At 43.3% G+C, this 17,499-nt stretch overlaps 2 protein-coding genes across 6 annotated transcripts; both read right to left on the bottom strand.

Moving 5' to 3' along the window:
- Positions 1-92: 92 nt before the first annotated feature.
- Positions 93-12,731, bottom strand: LOC139406008 (carnitine O-palmitoyltransferase 1, liver isoform-like). 5 transcript variants are annotated; one of them, XM_071148480.1, is made up of 19 exons: positions 12,679-12,731; positions 7,118-7,277; positions 6,730-6,869; positions 6,240-6,411; positions 5,987-6,088; positions 5,702-5,839; positions 5,447-5,524; positions 5,228-5,335; positions 4,824-4,908; positions 4,444-4,639; positions 4,138-4,323; positions 3,851-3,956; positions 2,811-2,927; positions 2,450-2,614; positions 2,092-2,226; positions 1,386-1,538; positions 1,158-1,271; positions 875-967; positions 93-750 (listed from the first exon to the last, which is right to left on the bottom strand). In XM_071148480.1, exons 2-19 carry the CDS (start codon positions 7,256-7,258, stop codon positions 658-660), a joined length of 2,322 nt encoding a protein of 773 aa, XP_071004581.1. In that variant the 5' UTR covers positions 7,259-7,277; positions 12,679-12,731; the 3' UTR covers positions 93-657. The 5 variants fall into 5 exon arrangements, with proteins under 5 accessions (XP_071004581.1, XP_071004596.1, XP_071004574.1 ...); XM_071148495.1 differs by lacking the exon at positions 12,679-12,731 and adding an exon at positions 10,670-10,946 and having other exon boundaries at positions 2,576-2,614; XM_071148473.1 differs by lacking the exon at positions 12,679-12,731 and adding an exon at positions 10,670-10,946.
- On the bottom strand, positions 12,347-16,128 carry LOC139406046 (kelch-like protein 42). The gene is made up of 8 exons (XM_071148513.1): positions 15,088-16,128; positions 14,716-14,904; positions 14,377-14,561; positions 13,870-14,221; positions 13,627-13,772; positions 13,181-13,335; positions 12,862-13,019; positions 12,347-12,768 (listed from the first exon to the last, which is right to left on the bottom strand). The coding sequence occupies exons 1-8, from the start codon at positions 15,337-15,339 to the stop codon at positions 12,586-12,588; spliced, it is 1,620 nt and encodes a 539-aa protein (XP_071004614.1). The 5' UTR covers positions 15,340-16,128; the 3' UTR covers positions 12,347-12,585.
- Between the last annotated feature and the right edge of the window lie 1,371 nt (positions 16,129-17,499).

A 17,499-nucleotide genomic window follows, 5' to 3' on the forward strand; every position in this document is an offset into this window, starting at 1 on the left:
CAGAATGTAATTCCTCTATTATACATGGCAATGGCAGCAGCTGGCCACACAGTTGAGGTTTCCAACTGCCCTGGAGTCCAAAGAAGAAGTCGAACAATCAACATATCCTTTATTATAATATACTAATAAACACAAATACATAAGCATAACAGATTCCGATATACAACCTTATATTACAACACTTAAAATACTCAAAACAATGGTATATACAAGTGTACACATATTACAATCAGAAGCAAATACTATAACCTCTCTAAACAGATGAGTGGCCTATCCTTACAAGGCTACATTCATTTATCATTCTACTACAATCAAAATCACATTAATAATAGTTCTATATGGCCACCAAGGCATTATGTGCTCCATTGCTCTTGCCAGAATCGGTTCAAAACTATACTCAAAATTCACTGCCCTTTTATAGAGAGGATAGTGTCTGATATAAATAGTGAAAATGCTTTATTAAATATGTATTCTTCTGCAAAGCAATTCCTCCTGCTCTCTGAGTAGATATCCAGAAGCTTTATAACTTAACCCAGTCTAAAGTTGCTACCCAGAAGAGACTAGTCGTGACCAGCCATTTGGGAAACAATGTTGTAAAGTCACAGAGCACAAAAATGTGGTGTGAAGGCTATAAAGACCTTCCAGACTGTCTTCTCATCACATCTCCTTCTCCTTCTTGTCTTTTTGGTCGAATAGCGCACGAATGTCCAGCATGGCCTGTCGAATGTTCTGTCCAAAGCGGTACGAGTCCTACAGAGAACAAGACAGTTGTTTAACCTGATAAATATTCACCCAGATTGCCATTAAGGTAATATGTGAGGGCTATATACTGTGTGATTCAGTAGGTTTGTGTAGTGTTAGACAGTGGTCTCACCGTTTCAGGGCTGGAAAACTTGCTGGAGATGTGGAATGTGATGAGGTTCTCTCCTATAATGATGTAAGAGACGCCATAGCCGTCCTCAGCCACCTGGGGGCGCAGGAGAGACAGTACCACTCACCCCTAACTCTGACCACATCATAAAAGTAAAAGCAGACATAGAAGAAGTAACAGAAGACACAACGGCAGTAAGACTTGAGATTCTGGTACCAGCTAATTTATTACCGTATGTCTGTCTGTGTGCGTGTGTATAGCATGTGCGTGTGGGCGGTTGACTCACAGGGCCGAACCCCCCTCCTGCGCCCACGTATCTGGGAAACTTCTTTATGTCAACCATGTTGAGCTGCTGTTGAGGAGTCTGACTAGTGGACAACCTCCAGGGTTCTGACAACACCTAAACGGAGAGGGAGAAGGGTGAGGGGGTAAGCGTAAATCTCTGATATAATTTCACTTGGTCACCAAAGTATCATTTAACATGTAGAATGGTGTTAACATCACACCCACACACCTGTTTGAGGAATGGTGAGTCGATGCTGAGGTACTTAGACATGATGTAGAGACAGAAGAGGTGTCTGTCGATGCCAGAGCCTGTCATGGCCAGACGGTACATGTTCTGGTGTTTGTCTGCGGCCTTCCGGAAGAGGTCCAACTTTTGGGCACTCTTTCCACAGAGAAACAGAGGGTATTCAATCAAAACCTAGATACAGCTCAAAAACACAACAGATAGAGCAGTGGTGGCCAACCCTCCACCTGGAAAGCTACTGAGTGTGCAGGTATTCGGTGCAGCCCTACTCAGACACACCTGATTCTACCTATCAGCTGTTTATCAGCACTTTGATGAGCTAAATCAGGTATGTTAGCACAGGAGCAAAAGTAAAAAGTACATAGCCAGTAGCTGGCCAAGTTCAGAGATCAGAGTCCAGAAACAGACATTTGGGTCCTGGTCACCTAGTTTTCAGTCAGAGTGACCTGAGCCTTACTGGAAGTTACATCATGTCACTCTCTATCAATAACTCCCACAGACAAGGCTACTGACTGTGGAACTACTGACCTGCAGTGCTGAACCCACACTGTGTTTAACATCAGATACTGTCAACCGTCTGATGGTCTAGCACGTTCTAGCATGTAAGTGGAAGGTGATTGTTACTGCTCTTGTGTTGTCATTAGTTCATTCTATATTTTCTCTGACATGATTAACCGAGGCGTGTCCTCACCGCAGTGTTCTTGTCCTCCATGGCTCTGACAAAGGCTGTGGACTCTGAGGTGCAGGAGCGAACCGTCTCTGTCCTACCCTCACGGAACATCCGGGTCATTGAGGCCTCATACGTCAGACAGAACTCCCCCTTATCCTACAACACATAGACAACAAATACATTGAGATGCATTGCTATGGACTTGATAGTGTCTTGTGTTGTTAATGTTAACCTAATCATTGTGTTGTATTGTTTGTCTGGTATCATCCATTGACATCAGGTCAGGTGTCATGACTATTCATGATGAAAGCACACACACACACACGCACGCACGCACGCACGCACGCACACACACACACACACACACACACACACACACCCTGAATTGGGCCAGCTGTAGTGCTAGCTGTATGAAGGCATCAGGACTGGTCCTACTCTTCTTGATCAGGCCTTTCCCAAACTCATCAAACAGACAGCCATGAAAGTCCACGTCATCAGCTATCACCTTGGCAACCATGTAGGACTCCTCAATGACCTCCTGGCACTGAGGGACGAGGAGAGACCAGAGGACAGACAGGGTCAGACAAGACACAGGGCAGCCTGTAGAAACTACTGACTGGTCTACTGAACACAACACAGTCTAAACTAGCGTTACTGACTCTACAGAGAGAATTTTCATTCATCCCATTTCCTCTTTACTAAAGCTACAACTTTTATCCCTAACACATTAGAAGCCATACCTCCAGTGGAATGTCCCATTGTAGTTTGGTGGGGGGAGGCAGGCCCTTGTTGATGTCTCCTTTGCAGTGCCCCTCCTCTGTGTAGCCCAAATGGAAGCAGTCCGTTGCTAGGACATACTACACAGAGACAGCACAACAATCATTAGACTCACACAACACACATCCCAATTAATCACAATGTCGTACACTGAGTGTACAAAATATTAAGGACACCTGCCTAATATTGAGTTGCACCCCCCCTTTGCCCTCAGAACAGCCTCAATTCGTCAGGGCATGGACTCTACAAAGGTGTCGAAAGCATTCCACTGACCCGAGTTGACTCCAATGCTTCCCACAGTTGTGTCAAGTTGGCTGGATGTCCTTTGGATGGTGGACCATCCTTGATACACACGGGAAACTGTTGAACATGAAAAACCTAGCAGTGTTGTAGTTCTTGACACAAACCGGTGCGCATGGCACCTACTCCCATACCCTGTTCAATGGCACTTTTGTCATGCCCATTTACACTCTGAATGGCAGACATACACAATCCATGTCTCAATTGTCTCAAGGCTTAAAAATCCTTATCTAACCTGTCTCCTCCCCTTCATCTACACTGATTGAAGTGGATTTAACAAGTGACATCAATAAGGGATCATAACTTTAACTTGGATTCACCTGGTCAGTCTGTGTCATGGAAAGAGCAAGTGTCCTTAATGTTTTGTACACTTAGTCTATATTTAGGCAATAAGGCACGGGGGTGTGGTATATGACCAATTTACAACGGCTAAGGGCTGTTCATAGCACAATGCAAAGTGGAGTGCCTGGATACAGCCCTAAGCAGTGGTATATTGACCTTATACCACAAACCCCCGAGGTGCATTATTGCTATTATAAACTGGTTACCAACGTCATACACGTGGTATATGGTTTGATATACCACGGCTTTCAACCAATCAGCATTCAGGGCTCGAACCACCCAGTTTATAATGTGTTTTAGAAAAACTTGTTTGTTCATTAATGCAATACATCATTAATACCATCAATAATATGGTTATTACCTCCCACATGTGTCCTATAATGGGAGCGTCTGCCCACGAGTGTTCTGCATTAACCCCCAGTTTACCGTTCTTATAAGCGATCAGAGTGAAAGATTTGTCAAACCACCTGAGAGAAAGAATGCATATCGGGTTAAACACTGTAACACACTCATCACAAGGCAGTGCACAGAACAGCAATTTACCACTAAACTACAGTTTAGTGAAAAATAGTCCTACTTTACAATAGATGCTTTCTTCCTCATTTCCTGTCCTGTCCTACCTGTCATAGCACTTCCTGTTTGTCTCACCTGTCATAGCACTTCCCGTGCAGCAGGGACTTGGCATATAGGTCCAATGACCTCAGCTTGTCAGGGTTGTAACCGTGTGCCTCGTCGTCAAGGCTGAGGAAGAAAGCTGACGTCTCGATGGCCTCCAGAGAGGCTTTGTTAACACCCTGGCTGAAGTACTTCAGACGAGCCCGCGCCCACGGAACTCTGGAGGAGAGGTGGCTGTTTTATTTCTGATGTGTGTGTAAGGAAGGGGGGTGTATATGTACCCCTCTGTGAGTGTGTGTGCAGGTGTGTTTGCCATTTCATGCCTATATGTGTGAATACCTGTTGCCGGCTGTGAGGGCAGCCAGTTTGAGTTCCCCAGGCTGTGGCTCGGTGGTGTCGTCGAGGATCCTCTGGAACTGAGTCTCCAGCTCAGAGGGCCAGAGGTGACGCCCCCCGTAGTACAGCCACACCTTAAAGAAACGTCCCTTATGGTACACCACCAGGTGCTTCCGGTCACTCAGGTGCTGAACAAAGTCTGGATCATGGAACATAGAACATTATTTGTGGGTTGGGGGGGATGCACATAACGCTCCTTTATAGCTTTTGTCTTCGATTGTCGGAAGATGTGTCTTACACAAATGCATGTTCATATTTAGTCATGCAACTACCCAGCGATAGTCTGATAGTGTTATGCCCCCAGCAGGCAGCAGTGTGCTCACCTGTCTCTATACCAGGGATACGTGTGGTGTTGAACATCCTCTCCATCTGATAAGAACACATGGGCACCACCCCCAGAGCCCTCAACTAGTGAGAGAAAGACAGATGGAGAGGGAGAGAGATATAGAGAAAAGAGAGAGAGAGAGATAGAAGAGAGAGAGAGAGAGAGAGAGAGAGAGAGAAGAGAGAGAGTGGGGTTACTTTAGTAGAGCAGAAATAAGTCAAAGGCAGTGGGAGGATGATTTAGGTTAACAGAGAAGGAGGAGGAAGATGACCTGGGTTATTTAAGGGGTAGAGAGAGGGCCATGGGTCCAAGGGGAATGGAGGAGGTACCTAAATACTCCCAGGGGAAGGGAGAGAGGGATAGAAGAGCGGTGAGAGAGACAGAGAGAGGGGTTTTCGTTACCGGTGCATGTTCTCCTCTCTCTAGTTTGCGGCGGTACTGCAGCATAGCGTGAACAACATTCCCTGCCCGAGCTGCCTGTCTGTGTGTGGGAGTCACGTACAGCAGATCCTAAATCAGATCATCATTACAGCATTAGGGAAGGGTACTGGATGCATCTTAATTAATGCCATGTTCCCTGTATAATGTCTACAGTACACGTACAGTACAGACATGTCTTACCATGGAGTAGAAGTTACTGTTGACCATGATGGGACTCCTGCCTCTAAGGTAGATGTACTCCTCCCACCAATCACTCACCTGCAACAGGTAAAACAATCTATTACAATCATTTGTTTGACTACTATTTTGTTTTAAAGAGCAATTCCATCACTCACCAAAACAGTAATACAGTCATTTATTTTTTATAAATAAAGCTACCAACATTATTGTTTAATGTATCCTAACATGGCACTTTGAAACAATCTGAATACGTACATAGTTAGTAGCCCACCAGGATTTGAGGATGAGGTATTTCTGGAGTTTGGGTGCCTGGTCCTTCTTGAAGTCATTGGCCACCACCTCCATCTGGTTGTACTGCTCTTCATCCAGCAGGGGGCGCACTGACTCCAGGTACTGCAAGGTCATAGAGAGATTATATGATATAATACCGATATGTAGTGTACATGTATACTGGTCCTGGTCTCTCCTGAACAAATTATCAGTTTGATATTGTATTTCAACCAAGCATATGAGACACATAAACATCTCTCTTTCTCTCACCCTGGTTATGGTGTCATCCACGCTAGGCACAGGTAGTCTGGGTAGGGAGGTCTGGAAGCTATAGAGGAGAGGTCTGCGCCCAGAGAGCATCTTCACCAGACTCTGAGGAGAAACAACACAACACAATGACTGGGTTAATTGCCAGAATAATCCAATACTGAGCTCAGACAATATATTGTCTTGATTCTGAGCTATGAGTGAGCTGCACTTTTGGTCATGTTGATTTTGAAATAGAGACATTTAACAGACATACCAGCCAGAGTTTGGTGCAGAAGCTAATTTTGCCGTGGGACTCAAAGATCCAGGCATGGTAGGAGAGAAGGGCCTTGAGAATGTACCTCAGCATGAGGATGAGAGAGAGCCACAGGCCTGTGGAAAACAGGATGGCACTCAGCACTGTCTGGGTCTGCACTGTCATGTAGCCACTGGAGTGAGGGGAGACGAGAGAGTGGAAAGGAGAAAATCCAGTCAGGTACTGCAGCAAGCAAACTTTTAAAAATAGTTTTTCAAACGGAATGGCACTCATCACTGTCATGTAGCCACTGGACACAGGAGAGAACACAACTTTACCTAATTTTATCACAACAAAATAGCATTAGGCAAAAAGTCAAACCATCAAACAATCAAAATTATGTTTATTGTTCTTCACAAGGAAATTATTTTGACAGATAACCACAGGCCGAAAAGAAGATGTATCGTTGTTCCACAGTGCCTGTTCATCATTGTGCTATTTGCTCACTGACCTGACAGACATGGTCCTCTTGATGGTGTCTATCATTCCCAGTGATGGGTCTATCCTGGCATATATGGTGCTCATTATGGCTATCACAACGATCAGCAAACTGGATGGGCTGGCAGGGTAGACCCCTGTCAATATCCCATTCTGAAATAAAATCATATAATTCAATGTTCATTTAGGTAGTTACCCTACAAACAGACCAACTAGGCTATTCCTAGATGTGCAAGCATTTGTCCCAGCTCAGCAGTAGGCTACACACACCTGAATAAATCAAGGCAATAATAATAACTTGACTAATTTATTTTATTGCTGGACTGCAACAAACACCAAGCTAGCTATCATGTCCAGGATTGGTAATAACTGTAGGGCTACTTAATAATTGGAAAACAAACTTTAAATCTTATGGCGCGCTTTGTCCATGACGTCACTCCCGACAGGTAGATGTGTTTGAGTACCTCGCGGCTCAGGTGGAGGTCGATCCCGTCTGGGGTGACGGTGAACTGGAAGCCAACTGCTTGATGTGCCTCTGCCATCCCGGTGACGTCGAAGACCCTGTTAAAAAAAGAGAGATATAGACAGAGGCGTTCAACTTTTTTAACCCTAAATGAGCCAACGCATTTTTATCTTAAAAGCGCGAACAGGGGTCAATTTTTTTACCCCAAATTGGTAATGATTGTGAAGAGATACTGTCTGTGAAGTAGTAACACTTTCTTTAATTAACTTTTTTGTTTGTTTTTTTGTTGTTGAATTTTACCCCCTTTTCTCCCCAATTTCGTGGTATCCGATTGTTAGTAGTTACTATCTTGTCTCATCGCTACAACTCCCATACGGGCTCGGGAGAGACGAAAGTCGAAAGTCATGCGTCCTCCGAAACACAACCCAACCAAGCAGCACTGCTTCTTAACACAGCTTCTTAACACACAGCGCGCATCCAACCCGGAAGCCAGCCACACCAATGTGTCGGAGGAAACACTGTGCACCTGGTTAGCGCACACTGCGCCCGGCCCGCCACAGGAGTCGCTGGTCCTTTGCTTAGTAAAGAGCTTTATTGGCACTATGGTGTTGAACGCTGAGCTGTTGTCAATGAAAAGCATTCTCACATTGGTGTTGCTTTTGTCCAGGTGGGAAAAGAAAGTGTGGAGTGCGATTGAGATTGCACGATCTGTGGATCTGTTGAGGCGGTATGTGAATTGGAGTGGGTCTTGCTTCTGTTATGATTGTCTTGAAGTGTGCCATTACCAGCTGGTCAAAGCACATTATGGCCACCGACGTGAGTGCTACGGGGCGGTAATCATTTAGGCAGGTTACCTTCACTTTCTTGCGCACATGGACTGTGTGGGTCTGTATGAAACATGTAGGTATTACAGTTTTGGCCAGGGAGAGGTAGAACAGCGAATGTTTACCTGTTTAAAGGTCTTGCTCACATCGGCTATGGAGAGCGTGATCACATAGTCATCCGGAACAGCTGGTGTTCTCATGCATGAGTCAGTGTTGCTTGCCTCGAAGCGAGCATAAAAAGCATTTAGCTCGTCTGGTACGCTCACGTAACTGGGCAGCTGGTTTCCCTTTGTAGTCTATAATATTTTTCAAGCCCTGCCACATCCGACGAGCATCAAAGCCGGTGTAGTAGGATTCAATATTAGTGTTGTCACCGGTGGTTCAAAACCCCACCCATGCAAAACAAGCAAAAATGTCAGTCAGGCTTTTCAAACAGCTCATACACTAAAAGAACATCATCTTAATTTTCACAATTTCACAGTATTATTTAAACTTCATAGTGTGGAAATATATTTAAAATATTAAATCCTTATTTTTTTGCGCAATTATCAAATAGAGCATGTCTGTTTATATTCCTAATAACCAGGAAATGAGTTATTTCTGGTTGGTTCCAGCCATTCTTATATGAATGGGGAAAGAATGGGGTTATGGGATAAATGCCGGCAATAAGGTCTAAAGTTAACACAGGCTTACGCCTGTTTCACAAATATATTCTGATGCCATTTTGTGGCGTTTTTGTTAATTTCGGTGTTCGGCAGGTTTTTTTCCAGCTCTTCGCCACACACATCTTTCTTGAGGCAAGTTGAAGTTTGGTAGCTGATGTCTACGCCCCTTCATTGGTGATTGGTCAACAGTAGGGGTAGGACATATGGACGGGATTGTTCAATGAAGTGTTTGCTGTCATTCAACGAGAGACAAGAGAGCTAAGCAGCAGCTAGGCCCTACTGTATGTGCACTACTAGTTTTCATGCACAATTTTTCACCTGAGAAGTACTGCACCAAACATCTTAGGTAGATGTAAAACGTAAAAACGTATTACAGATTTCTTGATTTTTCTTTGATTCATTCTGACTATTTTGAGGAAGTGCATGAAAATGTTGTTGCCATGGTGGCTCTAGAGACAAACAACAGTAATATTGCTGCTTTTTTCTAGTTTAACAAACAATGTTTTTTAAGGAGTATGTGAGAACAGACGTTCACTTCTACTAGCCGAGTTCGGATAGGACCTAACGGAACCTATGTATGTGCCTTTAGGAGATCATATACTTTTTTTAATGAGATAACATCAGTCAGTTAACATGACCTTTATGAATATGAAGCCTTTATGTGCTTGTTTTGATTACATATATGCTTCGAAATTCACAAAAAGTTACGTTAGCCGATGAAGATCATGGAACAAAACGTATAGATCTCCTAAGCCTGTGTTAACCACAGACCTATTTTTGGCGTTTATCCAAAAACACACAAAAAAACAGTAATTTCCCCATAGGCATTGGCCAACGAGCCATGGCGGAGTTAGTGCCTACTAAAAGACGCCATTACTATTGCTCTAGCCTCATGGTTAAAACCAAACCAACTTTAGGCTGACGGTTGGGAATGGATGCATGCAGGAATGTAGTCGAACCTCTCTCAGGTGAGAGAAACCTTCATTTTCATAGACTCATGGAAACAATGACTAAGAAATAGCCATAGGCAGCCCTTTTGTAATTTCAAGGATTAGTTAAATATTTTCTAACTGTATGTGGAGGTCATAAGTCTGTTTATGTTGTGGCCCGGTTGACTGACAAGTTGGGCTTGAATTCCTTTTTCCATGTCATATGCCGTGCCCGGCAGCCAAGTAGGGCAAAGTTGAAATGGCAGATATAGAGGCCGGTGTAGCCTGGGTTACTGGCATGCGCTCAGAAGTGGAACCGGTTTATAAATATAAACACTGCAGACTAGGAAGAGCAGCCTACTACACCACTGACCACATAACGAAACATTTTGCATGATGTACTCATAAAAAAGGTTAGGTTTGATCATCAGGGCCATAATACAGTGCCAAATACATAATACAGTGCCAAATACATATTACAGTGCCAAATACATAATACAGTGCCAAATACATAATACAGTGCCAAATACATATTACAGTGCCAAATAGATAATACAGTGCCAAATACATAATACAGTGCCAAATACATAATACAGTGCCAAATACATAATACAGTGCCATCAGTGCCAAATGGATATTTCTCCAGTATAGCTTTATAATATGTGTCCGGTCAGCTAAAAGTTTAGATTTTAACAATATCAACTGAAGAATGAGACAATTAATTTCCTTCAGTTAACATTTACTTTTTCAAATCAATTGTGAGAATGCAGACTTCCTATGAATTAACTTTCCGTTAGCCTATTACACACACTTATTGTGTGGCACAAGGGGGCTAGAGAATAACTAACTTTTGACTTGCTTTTGTTTGTCAAGCATCTGAAATGTTTCCTATAGCTCTCAGGTGCCTAGACGGTGACACCCAACCCAGCACCAGCAACAAATCTATATGGTAACTAACTACACTAGTACAGTACTACATACTTAGTGTTTCTCAGAGACATAGACAGCTACAGTAGCCAAATAGTTGATACATAATAACAATCCAAAAACCAAACATTCAGTAATTCAATACCTTGAAAATCGATTCAATTCAAGCTTGGCTGAAGTGAAACAGAAGAAGACAGTGACTTTGGTTTCTCACAGTGGAATTCCTCTGGACCAGAGCTGAGCTCTCTGTGTGTGTGCTGCCTCTGTTGTCTGTCTGTGACTCCTATGCCCTTGAAGCGGCTTTCCTCAGGTACTGGGAGCAAAATTCTACCCCCTTTCCTTTCTGCAACTGGACACCATCTGGAGCTAGACTGTATCCTTGTGTGCCTGCTGACCACATAGCATTCAAACCCCTACAGAGTACTACTAGAAACACCTGATGTTTATTCATCAATCTATTTACGTATATATTACGTTTTGGCCGTGGTACCCGGTGACAAATGGTTAATAATTCATAGTTATAAGGCAACTTTTGAGGCGAGTTTCATATCTCTGTGAACAGTGTGTCTATCGTTGCTGTGTTACGTAATAGCCCGCCATGTTCCGTTTTTCTATCATTACGTCTGTGGACACACTGGTTTTTATGGTTTGACAGGCTTTAAGCTTTAGGCAGTCAACCAAGCAGTTAATTCTCCTTTAACCTCCATATCACAAATACATCTGTCACAAAGTGCTTATAAGTAAGTAAACCTCCCAAAAGAGTAAACAAAGGTAATAGTAGCTATATTTCAATCCAATTGGCAACGGATACTCCGAATTCTGCATAAAGAAAATGTCTGAATTGTCCCACCAGTGGTCTTTCCACCAAACGGACATGTTTCTGTTAAAAATCAGTATGTGATGATGTAGTGCACACTAATGATGTAGTGTACACTAATGATGTAGTGCACACAAGCTTTCATGTACTGAATAAATATCTAGAGTTCATTGTGTTTCTATGCCTATCAAATTCTACCGATAATTTTGTCATAAAAACTGTTGCATTAAATAGCAAATGTGCCTACTCTGTACTTAGCATGTGCGCTCTACACAAGAGCTGGCAGATACTGTAGAGTGCGGGTAGGCTGTGCACAATGTACGGGTAGGCTAGTGAGTCTACATGATGAGATTATTATGGATAAGAGACCAAATATCTTTATTTGTCAAATGGCAGTCAAGCATCAATCATCATGTCACACTCAACATTTATTGGAAAGGCGCATCAAACTCATCACCGCACACTGTTGTGAAATTCATCAGAACTGATTTCATCTATATCCTAATAAACTGCACGATTTCCCGAGTCTTAGTAGTAGGACCACACACCATATCATCACACGTGACTCCAGGTTACCTTCGATATTGTTATAATATATCAATACTTGCGCATTAAGTTGTTTCCACTGCAACGCCATAATGAAACTTACCAACACAAAAAGATCCCACCACGTCGAACGCACAAATGATCTGTCGGCATTTATACAATTGTACCAAAACTTCCTGTTTCCACCACAGCTCTCGTGATTTTTTAAATTTATATGGTATAACTTCACTCACATAAAAACTGGAAAGAAACGTGGTTACTGGGAAAAACTCCCTAGGAAACCTTTAAAAGGAACCTGACTAAGAAGAAAATGAGATTGGGAGCCCATCCTCCTCCGGGTAAAGATTTAAGAGACGACCAGACCGGTAGGATTGTCTAGCATCTGCTGGCGAGAGTACTTAGCACCTCTGAACAGTCTTGGCTGTAATTTGCAAACTGAACACAAGCCGGGGGACAATCGGTCCGGTGAGTTATCTCCTGTAGATTAGGCCTACTTAAGTTAATAAAGTTGTCATGTAAGGCAGAGTGAAAGCAGGACAAGGCATATTGTTGCTGACACAGAATGGTGAAGTCCACATGTAGCAAAGACCCCCTTGATGATGAGTCTGCGTTTGTCCAGAAGCACTAAACAAAAAACCCTGACCTAAACCCCAGAAACAGCAAGGCAAGTCAAATCAGACTAATTGATGAAAGTTGTTTTAGAAGGAAAGGTGAAGGAGGGCTTCATAGCGAATGCAGATGGGTAGAGGAGGGAGGACAGTGAGAGATAGGGAGTGGAGATCCAGCCTTACAGCAGCGTTGTGTTCTATACCTGGCATGTACACCTGGTCACCCAGCACTGTCCCTTGTCCAGCTAATGCTACCTTCTCAGCCCCTTTCACCTAGGACCAGAAACAGGAGGATTAGATAGATAGTCCTATGGCATTTAAAGCAACTTAATCTCATTCAAGATAACGCTTAGGTGGTGGTCTCACCTGCCCCCACTTCCCAGACTCCACACAGAATGATGTCACCACATTCTCTGAGTTGTTTCCTCCAATCACAAACAGCCGGTCCGTGGCACCCAGGAAGTAGAGGCTGGGGAGGTCAGCGTTGGCTTTGGTTAGGGTAGGGAGCAGCTCAGACCATAAGTCTGGGAAAGACAGAGAAAACAGGAGTGTTCATGTCTGTCTGTGTGTGTTTGTATGTGTGTGATAGGGGCTCAAAGGCTGTTATTGATTAGACTACAGCCTGCAATTGACCAACATGTAAGGTTGCAAGGAACAACTCCACTCAAGATTGATACTGCTTTACCTTGCCTGGTGTCATACTGTAGAAGCAGCTTTTCTCCAGTCCTCTGGATGTTCCCCAGGACATAGAGACGGGAGCCCAGGCTGGTGGCCAGAGGGAGGTCATGGGACAGGGACATGGTGAACTGTAAGTCAGTCAGAGGCAGAGAGGAGACAAACCTGCAGCAGAGAACACACACAAACCTATAGGTTAGACTAAGAGGTACAGTAGCAGCTAGGGCTGTCAGAGTTAATCCGTCAACTCGAGTTACTTTGGACAAAATCAAGACATCGATATTCTTGTAATGCTTTTTGTATATAAAAAAAAAGATCTTCCAATTCTGAATTTGTGATTAATCGCGAGTAAATAATCACAGCAAATACTGTGATTAAGACGATGAAATGTTTTTATCGTTTGACAGCCAAAGTAGCAACATAAGAATACACATCCAGGTAGGAGCTGTATCCTACGTCCATGTGTTGTCCCTGGGGTGGTATCGCTCCACAGCAGTGTAGAGGGCTGTGCTAGAGTCCGGAGTTACCAAAGAGTCCAAGTACCAGCCTCCCACAGCATAGATACAGCCATCACATGACACCGCACTGAAATGCCTCCTGTGCTGTCGGGAAGACAACAGATATAGACACTTAATATACATTTTATATTACAATGATTAACAATGATTGATTTTCATGAGGTGGATGTCTTTCCTGTACCTTGATGAGAGGTGCAGTGGAGACCCAGGTGTTGGTGAAGGGGTTGTACCTAAAGGAGGCCATTTTGAACTCCCAGCCCCTCTTGGCCCGCTGCCTGTAGCCACCGATGAGGTAGAGGTAGTTGAGTAGAACCACCGTGGTGAAGCACCACTTATCAGCCATGAAGGGGAGCTCTGTTAGTGGACGCCAGTCACCAGTGACCTCTGATCCATCTAGGGTGAAGAGGTGGCGGGCGGCTTCTGTTTCTAGGTCATTCCAGGAGGTCAGGTTCTCCTTCCTCACGCAGCAGAGCCGGAGATCACCCTGCCACCTCAGACGGGTCAGTTCAGCCCTGTCTTCAGCCGGCAAACACCTGGCCATGCATTCACAATATGAAGAATAATCAATTTTCAGTTGAAAGGAGAGTTCACTCCTTGCAGCTGAAGATTATTTGCTTGGTGTGGAACTTGAAACCCATGAAGTAGGCCGATTAAATGAGGTCAAGTATTGGGGAATGTCATGCTGTACCTGGTGAGGTGAGACAGCTCCAGAAGGTGTCTGCTGAGGTAGGAGAACACAGTCGTCTCCATCTCAGTACAGCTGATGTCCCGGGCCAGAGCCAGGTAGGACAGGCAGGTGTCTGGGGTTAGAACACCAGACAGGGCCAACAGGCACTGTGACACAAAGGCCTCAGCCAGCAGGTAGCTTCCCACCTCCAGAATCAGACAGAGAAATTGAGTTATCATACATACAACATTTCAAACAATAAATTGCTGGTGCTCTGTGTGATGTGCCAGCCTGGGACAGATTCATTTCCATATGAGTGGAAAATAAGTATGATATATGGGGAATAAGATGTCCACCCACTTGGATGTGTTCTCCCAACTCCTCCGGGGGAACGCTGAAGTCATTCCGGAAGCAGAATTCTAGGAGGGAATGGAAGACTGAGGATGGAATGTGGTCCAGGACAATCAGGCTCTCTGTGGTCTCTCTCATACTGGACTGGGACAGGGCTCTGAAGTACTCACTACAGTCAGTCAGTCGACCAAGGTTCACCTTATACACACAGATGAAAGAACAAAAAACATAGATGGAATGTTATCTTTGTCATTATGTCAAGTTATGGAAAAATTCTGCAGTATGTCTGATGAGACAATCTCCATTATGGTGAAGTGAGGTGTACCATTTCTAAAGGCAATGCAGGGATGATGTGATGACATACAGCAGCTGTTAACTTACGTAGAAGGCATGTGTGCTGGTCTGGACTGTAACCATTGTTCCACTTCCATGGTGATAGGTACGATACACCTCATTGGTTAGCCACTCCTTTGACAACCTGTCATACAGTCCTTCACCTGAGTTGCCTGGTGATGTCACCCAGGTGTGTGGCACTGAGAACGGCATTCTCCACACCCTCTCTAACGCATACTTCAACCACCCGCTGATCCACAGCACCACAACTTTCACATACGGTCTGAGATGACTTATCATACTGAGGGGAAAATATGATTTACTAATATTAAAGGGCGTTACCTCATCTATCTCACAAATCGATCTTATTTTCTGTCTCTCAAAACTGTGTTAGGTTCTAGCCAAAATATATCTGTGTCATTTTTTAAAGATTCATGTCATACATTTGACCAATTATGCTAATATTGTATAACTATTTGTCATAGGAAGAAAAACAGGCATATGTTAGCCACTAACTGAGAGAAACCCAGATTTAAACTTAGATCCTAGAAACATTGAACAACCTCCTGCTATAGAGAACTCAAGGAGAAGGGCTTGCATTACACAACAACAATACAGAGCATGAAGGAAACACACTGAACACTGAACAGACACTCGAGGGTCCTAACACACATTTATCTCCCTGATCCATCGCAGCTCAGAGTCACATGTCTGATAAGATAACAGTCCAGCAGCAGCAGCAGCAGCAGCTGTAATACTAGCTGAATGCCACACACCAGTGGCCACACAAAAGAAGAAAGAAATGCAATTGGTCCACAGCAACTATGTTGCTTGGACCCCTAACAATGACATCCCAAACGTGCATAAATCCAAAATCCAGCTTCGATCCCCGTGTGAGAGTAGACAAGGTCAGTTATAAAGCCTCTTCTCCATAGACAGTCCAAGCAGGGCTTACATGGAACTGTGTGCAGAAAAACAGCTCTACAGGACTGATCTATTTTAGGCATCATGGGGGACTTGTGCCTAATTCCAAATGAACCCATAGCCCCTACCCCTAGGTACTCCCCATTCCCCTTCCTTCTATGCACTGAAAGGAAGAAATATGGATGTTAGTGATATAGTGAAACTCCCATCTAGTTAAGAGGTGTAGCTATTTCCATATTGAATATCTACCCAATCCTTACAGATTAGCATTAAGTATGCTAGTGTGAAATACGACACCCCTAAATCTGCTAAGAATTGTACCATTAGGGGGAGCTCTGGTTCCTGAACATGTATTGTTTTTCTACAGTACACGTACAAGGTGAAAAGAACTGTTGCCATATCAATAAATTCATATCCATAATCAATCAGGTATCAAGCATGTTTATTAGCTGTTAATTTATCATATTTACACCGCAGGAGGATTTTGGACAGGATTGAGATGTAATGTAAAATACTCAAAAATGAAGCTAGATGATGACGCACTGGCTTCTAAAGTAGGCAGTTTCATATTCTCTAAAATCTAACACCGGCCTATATCCACAGCATACATTCTAATTCTGATATCATAGGGCCAATTCATAGGGAAACCTTTACTATAACCGACATACCAAAAACTGAGGGTACTGCACTTAGCAAACAAATATACTAAATCATTTACAACGTTAGAAATGATACTGAACAACATTTTGACGTGTTCAAATGATTGCCATTCCAAGGAAAAAAATCACTTTTCTTTCAACCTGATCCCATTTTCATTATCTTTGGATCTGAATTTAAAAATCATGCAGATGATATTACACTTGGTTTAAATAATACTTTAGGCGTACGCAAACAGTGTCCAAATGCACATTTTAATCAGACACAAAATCTGTTGTTCAAAGTCATGAACAGTTTTATTTAGCTATTGTGGTTCTTGGTATGAAATGGAAAATGACAAACATTTAAACGTTGGGCATAGTTGTCACGTCCTGACCTTAGTTCCTTTTGTATGTTTCTATTTTAGGTTGGTCAGGGCGTGAGTTGGGGTGGGCATTCAATGTTTTTGTTCTATGTTTGGTATTTCTGTGTGTTTGGCCTGGTATGGTTCCCAATCAGAGGCAGCTGTCAATCGTTGTCTCTGATTGAGAACCACACTTAGGTAGCCTGTTTTCCCACTCTTGTTTGTGGGTGGTTGTTTTCTGTTTATGTCACCTTGCAGAACTGTTTCGTTTCTTCCATTCACTTCGTTATTTTGTTTTGTGTGTTCGGTTAATAAATGAACATGGACACTTACCACGCTGCGCATTGGTCCGATATTTCATACTCGTCGTCAGATGACGAAGAGATCCGTTAAAATAGTCAAATTGTGACAGACAGTTCTATACCATTTACTAGTAATGGAACAGCTTTAGAATGCAAGGTAAACCTAGTCAGATTGCAATGACTTCATAAAAGCCAGACGGCTTTCAGCAACAACAAAAAAAGGATGACGATATT

This window comes from Oncorhynchus clarkii, chromosome 1 (assembly GCF_045791955.1).
Source record: "Oncorhynchus clarkii lewisi isolate Uvic-CL-2024 chromosome 1, UVic_Ocla_1.0, whole genome shotgun sequence".
Lineage (NCBI taxonomy): Eukaryota > Metazoa > Chordata > Actinopteri > Salmoniformes > Salmonidae > Oncorhynchus > Oncorhynchus clarkii.